Consider the following 12,010-nt stretch of genomic DNA (forward strand, 5'->3'; position numbering starts at 1 on the left):
ATCACTCCAAACACCTCAGGCATATAAACATTAACATTTATTTATTGATTAAGAGGTTATACATTTTATGATAAATATGGTCTTTTATTGTATTATTGGCAAAGATACTATGATTCAAATTGCATTTCTATACATAAATACAAAATCTGAGGTAGGGCCTCAAGGATTAATGACATTTAAAATAAATGATGCCTTTTCATATATGTTTATTTTCTTCTTTTTATATGTTTTGCTTTTTAATGTCCGGCACAGGATTCAAAATCTAGATATTTTTCATATTTCTACTCCACAATTCAACTCAAATGATGCCATGATCTGTAGGAGGTACATATCTGTATCCATAGGCAGATTTCCCTCATGTAAAACACACAGAAATATATGACATTACCCAAGTAATAAGAAATTTTACCTATGCTCCGATAGGTCCACAGCAAAGTGCCAAATGACACGACATACATTACAATATAGACTGACCACATAATGACTGATTGGAAGCTACTCTGTATCATTATTCTGAAACACACATAGTTTATTACCAGAGGACATCTATAAGGCCAAAGGTTACCTGAAGATGTCATATAACATATTGACACACATCAATAATGACCACTAAATGAAGGATGAGTGGCAGTATCTCAGTCTCCTAAATACACAGAATAATATATTTCATTTCTTCATATAGGCTATTTGTATATATATATATATATATGTATTTTCTTTTAGAATATATGTTCTTTTTTTTAAGCTTTTTTTTCAGAACCCTTTGAGAAGTTCTCCTTCTTTGGTTGCCTACTGCCCAGTGTCGCCCTGTAGGTAGGAAGAGGTGGTAAACTCAGCTGCAGCTGCTAAGCGAGGGACACATTCGAGAAAAGGAGCGTAAAGGGGAGGCATACATGGACAAATAACCCACAGCAACACAAACAGCACATGCAAGACTGTTACCTATTATTTTTTTCCCATAGAATATTTATGTGAAAGGGCTTGTAACAATAGCTCTCGGACAGACGTACAGCAACACAAGGACTAACAGAAACTCCATCCAGAACCTTAAATATTACAACAATCGCAGCAGCCATCTACTATTTGTGTGCTTTGTATACTGTTCGTTGTGCTACATAACCCAGAGCTTCTATTCGAGTAAAATCAGCTCTTGCAGAAAAAACAATGCAATGAATAGGAAAACCTCAAACTGACCATCAGGCTGCATTTGACCACGTCTGGATGGTTGGATAAGTATAAATCTAAACATTAAGCGCTGCATATTATTCCACACATTCACACACATATACTACACAGAGAGTAAGATTAAACATGTATCAGAAAAAGCATTTCTTTTGTGACACTAATATACTGAGGAATACCTTTTTTTCTTTTTCTGTTTTATAAATGCTTTATATTCAAGGTGGCTTTTGAAACCCATCATGCCCAGGCAAAATCTCAGAGTTATTACTTGCATTGCGTCGGCAGTTTGGCTCTTTTCACTAACTAAATCATATCCACAGTACTATTCGTTTAGGCATACATTCTGAACTAAAACCACTTTATATTTTTATGTGACATTTAATCAAAGTGCTTTTTGTAGTGCTGCGACTGATCAGCACAACAACTAAACAGCACAACTCTAAATAACTGTTGCTTAAAGTAATACTATGAAAGCATTTTATCTGTAACCATATTTACAGTCAAGAAGCGGGAAAATATATAATGATTCAAATTGTCAATATATGGCATAATATTCTGAAAATGTCCACTTTCACAAATCGTATAGAGAATCGGTTATATGTAGGGCTGCACGATAATGGTTAAATGGTTAATTTCTTTGCTGAATATATATATATATATTTAATTTCATCAGAAATATTGCACTTTCACATAAACACAAAATAAGAGAAAGTCAACTCACATGGTTTGCTCGCAGATTTAATCTCAGCAAACAGTCGCTTAAACGATACCAGACTGGTTGTATTGCACTTTTATTGGAGCAGAAAATCTCAGTAGAATATCTCTAAACTCCAGCCTACATGTTTGCCGGTGTTTTCTGCTCATCTGAGCTTTTTTCGTTATCTAGAGAGAGCGTGTACATGATTAGGAAGATTAAGTAAACCATGTATCGATTTATGAAAAAAATACTCTGATTGGGGTATTTAAACTCTTGAAATCTGGCAACAGCAACCATGAATGGAAGCTTGCAAAGAAAACGGGTAAATATCACAGGCGATTATGCTTAATAAATCGAGAGAAGCAGAAATCATGATCACGATTAAAATACAACTCATCGTGCAGCCCTAGTTATATGTGAATCACATCAAGTTTCCACAAATATGTTCAATTCTAATCCAACATCTAATAAGGTTGATGGAATGGAGTAATACCTGAGACCCTGTTTCATGAAAGCAAACAGACAAACAGATGGGAAACTTTTAAAAAAGGAGTGTGGTCCCCAAGCACATGATTTCAGATGATTTTTTTTTTTTTTGTAATCTACATATCCTCTGCAAGCAATTGTTGAAAATATTGTCTAAGCTAGTTGAAGTTTCTAAAATATACACATTTTATGAGACGATTGGTTTGCCACACATACCACACTCCTTGTTTTTCCTCTATTTTTCTTTGTGTACTCCACTATAACTGCGTACTGCATAAGAATAGGAGGATTCACAAAGTCTATGAACAGATCACGACACAAACTCCAAAGCATACTCTATAATATTAGTATACATACATAACTGCTAGTTGGCTGTTGAGTACTACTCTAAACAACATTGAAAGGTATTATTACAGTTTTGCATGGCTAGGTTTTCTTGAAGACATGGATGGATCTATACTACTGGAGCCTACGCTATGAGTTTGGCTTCTATAACATTTTAGAGATATTTCCGACAGGTTAGTAAAAGAGTAGGATAGCTTATATTTCACAGAGACTGAAATGTGCTCACTTCCCTCCATAATGTAGTACGATTGGTTTAATTAGCACTATACTATGCGGTATTTTATAAACAGAGGAAGTTTGAGGCACAAGGTACGGCTATAAGTGGACACAGGTGGAGAGCGATAGATAGTACGATACCAGAAAAGAGTTCGAGTTCACTGTGCACTACTCAGCATTTTATCTCATTATGTTTGCTACATTTAAGAGATGACAAGCAAATAGACAAGAAATATAAATGTTATTCTCTTCATTATTTTCTTTTTAACATCAGCAGTCACTTCGGAATGAAACAAAATATTAAAAAACAACCACTGCATGATGCGCGATCAGTCAAATATTGCCTCAACAGTTGCAACTGCATCATTATATTGCCTTTGAGAAAAAGGTTCCGCTGGGATCGGTGTATCAGAATGTGTGCGAAACTCTCAGACTGACTACGAATAATTATTCAGAAAACACAAAAAAATCATAGGGAGTTGTCTGTGTATTCCACCTGAAAAACCCCTCTAAAAGTGTCAGAAGAGGGGGAATATGGCTGAAAGAGAACGCTATGGAAAAGAGGGGAGGTTGAATAGGGAAAGAGTTTGACGTGAGTGCAGGTCTCACCCTCACAGGCCTCGGGGAGTTTCACACTCACAGGGAATTGAGGAGGATTATTGATATTGGGCTGATAGCTGGAAATCTTTGGGGGGAAGTTTGAGGCCAAGAGAGTTGGTGCCCAGAGGGTCGATCATGTTCTTGTAGCGTTCCCCGCGGTGTTTCATCAGGAATGGACCCCAGTCGGGTTGAGGAGAGCACACCAATTTCAGACGCTGCAGAGAATGAGAAGGGCCATCTAAATTGCATGCTGGGTGCTTGGTTTGCATCCTAGAAATTGATTCATTTATTACGCTTGTTTGATCTTTTTCAAAAAATAGAGTTTAACAGAATTACTGAAAAGTCTCACTTTGATTCATTATTTTGATGTTAACATTGTTCATGTGTATAAAACATGTTGTTTTATTATCCACGATATTTCCATAATTCTTTATAATTATGCATGCAAAAATTTTGTTCTTACCAGAGTTATTTAATATAGTAAAAATAAAAATAAAACCATAAAAAGAACATTTTCATTACTTGAAATAAATATTAACTGAAATAAAATGCAATTTCAAAAGATTTCTGTCTAAGTTTCTAAAAACCAATTTCAGCTAGTTGCCACGGTAATATTTTTTATTTTCATCCAGTTAAACTGAAATAAAAATGAATAAACTATATAGACAAATAATAATAATAATAATAAAAAACTAGTAAAATGGACAAAAACAGTATAATTTCTAAACTTTAACTAAAAGGAAAACGAAAAAGCATTTAAAAATAAAAAATTATTCAAAATATTAGTAAAAACTAAAATAATATCTCAATGAAATTAAAATAACGCTGGCTCTCACACCACAGGACTAAATACAATGAATAAACAATAGCATAAAGTGATTAAAATTCAGATACTGAGTAATTTTTAATAACACTGAAATAGAAAACAACCCAAACATCTCTCCCTTACCTCAATTAACGATCCAGGTGCAAGGTGCATCTTAATAACAAACATGATAGGAATCCATATGACAGAACAGATGACCATAAGCCAGCCCATAACCATAGACCAGGTCGGATAAGTGTAATCCTCATATGTCATCACCTTCCACTGGTACAGACTAAGTGCCAAGATAAACTAGAGAGACAGAGAGAGAGGAAGTGTCAGTGGCAGCAAAAACCAAAAGTAATAGTGCGGATGAATTTGTGCATGCAACGACAGTGGGTGTGTGTGTCAAGAATGGTCATATAAGGTATAAGGTGAACATACTGTGAGAATAGTTGGTGTGACAAAGGCCCAGCAGATTCTCCAAAACTTGTTTGGCTGGAACCCAATCATCATCTCAATGTCCTCACAGAAACGCTGTAGTCCTGCACCACAAATACAGGAAGGAAGAAAGTCAACGGGCATTAAGATTTTAGCACTTGAACCTATTCATTGCTGCCTGCTTGTTTAATTATTAGTAATTTTCTTTTTCAACACCTAAAAATCTGATTCCTGCTGTGCACTAAAGATAAATTGTCATAATTTTGTAAACTCACCATAAATGTATGAGATCCCAATCAGTTCAAATATGGCAATGATGACCAGAGAATAAGAGGCTGCATAAGTGTCCACCAGCTGAAGCATGTACATTCCACTCTGTGCATGAAAACACACACACACACACACACATGCACATTTAAAATAAAAATAAATGAGACCTAATCTAAAAATCACCCAGTGAATCTCTTTAATTAAAAAAAATAAATAAATAACTAACATTCATTTCAGACCTTTACAATTATCTGCTTTAGGAATTCCATTCCAGTCTATTTACTTTCCTATTCACTTGTTGTTGTTGTTTTATTGTTTACCAGGGAGCTGCTTTAATTAAACTGTGCTATTAAGGTAAAGTTCTTGCAGATGGGAATAAGAGTAAATGTCCTACCTCAGTGATCATGGGGAAACCCAGCACAAAAAAGGACAAACAGCAAACCAAAGTGAACTGAGGCTTGTGTTTGCGCAGGTACTTGGGGAACTCATCAGAAACAGACGTCACTATAGTTTCTATGGTGGCAAACTGGAGAGGAAAGAAAGTGGGATCGAAAAGTGATTTAGTTATTGATTGTATTTTATTCTGTGATCACATTACAACTTAAGAAAACTGTAAATCATACAATTTATGATTTCCATTACCATAGTATCCAGGCCAAGTGTAAGCAGCATGAGGAAGAAGATGATGGCCCAGAATGGTGAAACGGGCAACCTAGTCAGAGCCTCTGGATAGACCACAAAAGCAATCCCTGGACCTACACAAAAAAGAGCATACTTACAAACCAGACAGATCAAATTACTTTTAGGTCAGATGAAAGTGAAAACAATGACGATATGATGAGTTTTGTATATTTAGAAGAAGGAAAAAAAGCACAGCAACCAGACATCTGATCATAGTTAATCATAGTTCACCAGCCACAAACACATGCATTCATACTACCTACCTTCATCTGCCACACTTTCAATTGGGACTTTGAGCTCATGAGCCATGAAGCCAATAACTGAAAAAATGACAAAACCAGCAAAAATACTTGTGGCACTGTTAGTACACGCCACAATGAGAGTATCCCTGAAAAACAAAGAGACAGAGCGCATTGTGTAATCTTACATCATAAATAATCAACCACAATGCATACTTTGAACAGATATGTCTACTGAATGTGCAATGTGTAATCTGTTGTGACATTATAAATGTCTTTACTGTCAGTTTTGACCAATGCATCCTGAATAAAACCATTAATTGCTTTCAAATAAATAAGAAATCTTACTGACCCTAACATTTAAACAGTAGTGTATTCTAAAGTCACACAGCTGGCTACCTGTAACAGTTGTTATGGAACTTATTGTAGGACGAGAGGGTTATAAGACCACCCCATGCTGCAGACAGAGAAAAGAAAATCTGTGTAGCCGCATCCTTCCACACCTAAAGTGAAAAAGAGTAAAAGAAAGAAAGAAAGACCAATGGAGGAAGAGAAATAAGAGAATTCTGGAGAAGAATATGTAACATTTTACCACCAAATATAATGAGTAAAAACACACCATTCTTTTTATTACCTTGGAATCATTGAGTTTTTCCCATTTGGGTGTTATGAAGTAAAGGATCCCAGAACCGGCTCCAGGCAAAGTGACCCCTCGGATCAAGAGGATGACCAACACCACATAGGGGAAAGTGGCAGTGAAATACACCACCTGAAAACAAGGTACTCGAACATCACAACTATGTAGATACAAAAAATGTCTTTGTGAAACATAAGAATTTTACTGAACAAAATTCAGAAAGTAAAACACATGTACAATATTTTGACAATCTTTTGCTTTTCTTACAAGTTTAGAAATCATTATTAACCTATCTAATATTTCTTAAGACAAATTAGTAAACACACATTTACTCTATTAGCTGCTAATACCTTGTCTGATGTTCCTGCCAAATGATAATAATGTCACAAAGGCTTACTTTTAACCTGTTCTATTTGAGGGAAACTTACCAAGAAAGATACTCTGCTAATAAATATAATAAATTACCAAACCTGACTTTAGAAGCATAATTACTTGTCTTGACACCCACATTCACCAATACAACATCCAGGCGGCAATAGAAACTTCAAAAACATAATATTTTTATGTGCAATACTTGTATTCAGCAAAGACGCATTGAACTGATTAAAAGTGACAGAAAAACTATTATCATTTTCAAAGATCTCTATTGCAAATAAACATCGTTCTTTTGAATTTTCTATTAATCAAAGGATTCTTAAAAATGTATGATTTGAACAAAAACAATAAGCAGCACAACTGTTTTTAACATATTCAGTATATAAGAATAATAAATATTTCTTGAGCACATATCAGCATATTAGAATGATTTCTGAAGGGTCCAGTGACACAGAAGTCATCTGAATTAAGTAATCTTTTCACTGGTCCTGAATGAGGTCTGCTGTGCTTCTACGGTACATAGAGGAGAAATAAGGTGAGAAAATGGTCAACCTGTTTTCTTACCTTTCCTGAGGACTTGATCCCTTTGGCCAACGAGGCATAAACAATAAGCCAGGCCATAAACAGACATGCAGCCAAAGGCCAACGGATGTCACCTGGGTATTCAATACCCTTGGAAATATGCAACACATTATACCTGTCAAGAAATCAGGGTGATTAGTATCCAGTTCATCTAAAAACAATTACACACAGAACACCTCTAAACACACAGACAGACAGATAGATAGAAAAGCACACTTACTTGAAATACTCCTCACTAGGGCTGACATAGGTTTTATTGTCCATTGTGACATTTAACAATTTACTTAAATTCCCGACAGCATTTGCAGATAAACAGAATGTAGTGTTCTTGATTGATGTGATGTTTCTGTCCCTTAGTATACAGGAGTCTGGCCAGAAGAAACAATGACAGAACTTGGAGTGAACGTGGAAAAAAGTTCCTGTTTTCCATCGTCATTCACTGCCTAATTGAAAAACAGTCTTAAACCAAATTAAGTCAATGAAATAAATCAAATAGACCTACACAGTTCACACACAACCGTAATACTGTACACAACGTCTTTGATTCATGCAAATTTAGTGGCACTACTCAAACGGTGAACATGATTTCACCAAGTACAACATGTTCCTGGATCAACATCCATGTTGATCCTGGAACAACATTCCAATCAACCAATCAGAATGAATTAAGGGATAACTTTTGAGGAAATGTCAGTTTTAGGTTTACAATCAGGGTTAGGTGCTTCTACACCCTTGTTAATCAGCTATCATTTCTCTCAGACGTCAGAAATAAATTATGGGTAGGGATTGGGTTTAGTCTATATTTTTGGACAGTAATGTTGATCCAGGAACATGTCTTACTCGGCAAAATCACGGCGACCCTATTCAAACAGGCCACGAGGTGGCAGTGCATCTCACTGCGGCACTGCACCAACTCTTACAGTAAATTTGTCAAGCAAGCAGATTTTCTGCTGAATTCACCAAAAGCACGACATTGAGAAAAGCGCTTTAAAACAAATTAAAACGTAAAAATGTCAGCAAATTAAATTAAACGCATAACCAGAAATTTTATTCAAATTAGATTTTAAGCAAAACTCATTCTAAGTTTAGCAAACAGCATTTATATCACTAATAACACTTTTCAATGTGACACAATTCTAAATAAAATAAAAACACAAAACCTATCCATACTGCATGATGGTACTAAAATGAAAAGCACTTGATTTTACAGTTTCTGTTGCTGACAAAAAAAAATCTGTCAAGTCATCAAAAAATAACTTTTGGCGCAATCGGGAGAAACAGCTGCATTTGGGGTATAAAAAGAGCAGGATGTCACTGAATAACCTAAATTGAGTGGTAGGCTACTTAATTCCTGAAATACAGGTTGCGCATTGCGCATTTTAGTTAGAAAAAAGGGGGTGTTGGGGGGTGGACTCACAGAGAGAGAGAGAGAGAGAGAGAGAGAGAGAGAGAGAGAGAAGAGAGAGAGAGAGAGAGAGAGAGAGAGAGAGAGAGAGAGAGAGAGACGCTCATGCTTACCCAAAAGCAGCATGTCTTTGTCTTTGCACTCGACGGTGTTCCAGTCATTTTTACAGGTGGCCCATGGCAGTGTCTCCTTCAACGAAGCGAACAGGTAGTACAATGTCCAGCACATAATAATATTATAGTATATGGCTATCAAGACAGATATTATCAACATGGCAATCCCGCAACCTATAATAACAAAATGAAACCAGATAATAGAAATTACACTTAAAGCAGTCGGAAAGTCGATTACCAGTTCACTGGAAACACTAATATGACACATTAGCACAAACTAACATTGCTCATAATGGAGCATCAATTAATAAAGTATCGTCAGTTTACCTTGTAGAGCTGGGATCGCTTTCCATACTGACACCGGGCCTTGGCTGGCGAACTGACCCAAAGACACCTCCAACAAAAATATAGGAATACCGGCGAGGCCTAACATGATCAGGTAAGGTATCAAAAACGCACCTATAAGAGAGAACAGCTGCTATTGAAAAAGTCATGACTCCGGAGCAGTGCGTCTTTAAAAAAAAAAAGAAAGAAAGAAAGAAAAAACAAGCAATAAGCATATTAAAATTAGAATTTTTGATTTTCTTATATTTTTAATTAAAATAAAAATATAATATATAACAATATAACGAATAATATTATTTTATAATATTATAATAAGATGGATAATAAACAATAAATATTAAACATAACACATATATACACTATTAATGTGTACAAATAATACCTATTAATATTCTTTCGTTGCCCTTATAATTCGTACATTAAAATAAAATCCGTGCAATTATAAAACGAATTTTTAGTTTTGTAACAGAAAATAAAATCGCCTCTAACGAAAGTTTATATGTGTGTTTACTACGCATCGACATTACAACTCATTTTCGATAAAAATCGATCTGTAGTAGAACTAAAATATTTCCTAATATGATGCCCTTGATTGTTTCTCACCTCCACCATTCTGGAAAGCAAGATATGGGAACCTCCACACATTTCCCAAACCCACGGCATATCCCACCATGGACAGAATAAAATCCAGTTTGTTGGACCAGTTCCCCCGGGCCTTATTCTCATCTCCTTCATCATCATCCTCCTCCTGGAAGAACAGTCCACTAAGTATTTATGAACGAATGTTGGCTGAATAGATATTCCATTTTTAACGACAATCATCAGATCATGGGTCATTATAATTATAGAGGCATCAACATTAAAAAAATGCCTCGTTTCCGTGACCTGGGAATAAAGGGGTCGCCCTTGGCTCTAATGAAACACCCCAAAGGGAATTGTACCATAAGCAGATTCTTATGTAACACATGATCCTGCAACACAACCAGTCTCTGAGGACAGTATACAGCATACATGCAGAGCTCAGCGTCTTCAGTTCATGTTGTAACTCTTGTTTTGGGGGGCTGTTTCATTGGCAATGCAGTATCCTAATACATAGCCTACAGCATTTGATGTATTCAGGTTCCTTGACACATCCTCTGAGAAAACTGCTGTAATTATCGTGCTGTCAGCTATCACAGTTCAAATCTTTCCAGACTGGAAACAGATTTCGTTTCGCTGCTCACTTTTGAGAGACTACAGAACAATGTCCTTTTGTCCAAAACACTTTTATGACTAATATGAGAGCCTTATATCACAGATGACAGCCGTCTTTGGTTTCTACTCCTGAAGCACATCGCATAGAACACGTAACCGAACCTACACCGTTATTTAACACAGTAAAACGGTCCAAATTAAGTTCAAACAAAAGGTTCGAAGGTCTTAAATTAGACTACATATTAATATAAGTGCATATGTGTTTTAAACATTTCAGTAACGGTAAAAATCCTACGAAAAACTACAAGTTAGTCACAGCGCATTTTTACCTGAATAGATTTTGTCTGGGAGGTAACCATAGCAACAGCACGCCGCTCCAAATAACCGTCACTACTCATCGCTAAAGTGTAAATTCAAATATCACAATAAAACGATATACATTTTTAAAGGATAATAGTGCTTGTGACGGCGCCAAATTACATTTTCGTTTGAGTGAGACGAACCTCTAGAAACTCCAACCTTATTATCATCATCATTTTATATATTTTTTAAAAAATGCAAGTGGGTTAAATAAAGGTCTCGCGAACTAAATTCAAACTGTAACGATCGTAACGGACAAAGCTGCCGCTGGATTCCTTTGCTAAGGCACTTCAAATATCTAGCTTTTGTTTTTGTTCAAGACTCTCCCCGTTTGAAAGCTTTACGGTTAGGGGTGATTGGCTGATTCAACCGGAATGAAACGTTGCTTAACCACGCACTTACCCCGGTCACGGTGCCAGGCAGAACAGATGTATTGCCATCTGTACCCAGGATGATGGTGGTCTGGCTCATGGAGGTCCAGTCACCGGTGGTGTTGTTATGCTCCGCCGCGATCCTCACAGCACTTTGATTGTTAGACATGAAGTCCGGCGTGGCTTTACCGGTCGAAACATCCATACCGACGGCAGAATTAACGGGAGCAAACGTGGGTCCAGGTGCGGCGTTTTTAAACGTCCCGTATGCTTTATTGGCTTCCATTTCGCACGGTTTATTTTCCGAAGGACAAAAAGTTTTCCGTTCGTTTACAGGCGGCGGTTGGGGCACCGGGTTCCCGTTCTCCGGTTTGTTAGTAGTTGTAGCTCCAGCCGCTCCCCCAGACGGCTGGAGCGGGATACTGTTTGACGGGTGTCTCAACATTTCCCCGTGCTCAGAAAAATCCTGCAACGTTAAATACACATTAGACAGGATCAGTATAATTAACGCAGCCTAATAATGAACTATTTCACACCGGCATTTTGACAGAAACCTACCCCTAGGCAAAATGTTCACGCTTTCATACTGTAACTTCTGCAATGTATTTTCTGCTAGACCGTTTCTGGACATGTCTGCTCCACTTCTTTGATTTTCAGCTGTTTGCT

General features: G+C 36.6%; 1 protein-coding gene across 1 annotated transcript; it reads right to left on the reverse strand.

Annotated features, from left to right (window-relative positions):
- Positions 1-2,476: 2,476 nt before the first annotated feature.
- Positions 2,477-11,789, reverse strand: slc6a5 (solute carrier family 6 member 5; the record flags this gene model as incomplete). The annotated part of the gene is made up of 15 exons (XM_079434917.1): positions 2,477-3,741; positions 4,476-4,643; positions 4,776-4,876; positions 5,048-5,147; positions 5,437-5,568; positions 5,685-5,797; positions 5,987-6,111; positions 6,362-6,465; positions 6,597-6,731; positions 7,539-7,671; positions 7,777-7,924; positions 9,075-9,248; positions 9,402-9,533; positions 10,023-10,167; positions 11,376-11,789. The coding sequence occupies 15 exons, from the start codon at positions 11,787-11,789 to the stop codon at positions 3,583-3,585; spliced, it is 2,283 nt and encodes a 760-aa protein (XP_079291043.1). The 3' UTR covers positions 2,477-3,582.
- Positions 11,790-12,010: the final 221 nt, after the last annotated feature.

Source organism: Barbus barbus (genome assembly GCF_936440315.1).
Source record: "Barbus barbus genome assembly, chromosome: 2".
In the NCBI taxonomy this organism is placed as follows: domain Eukaryota; kingdom Metazoa; phylum Chordata; class Actinopteri; order Cypriniformes; family Cyprinidae; genus Barbus; species Barbus barbus.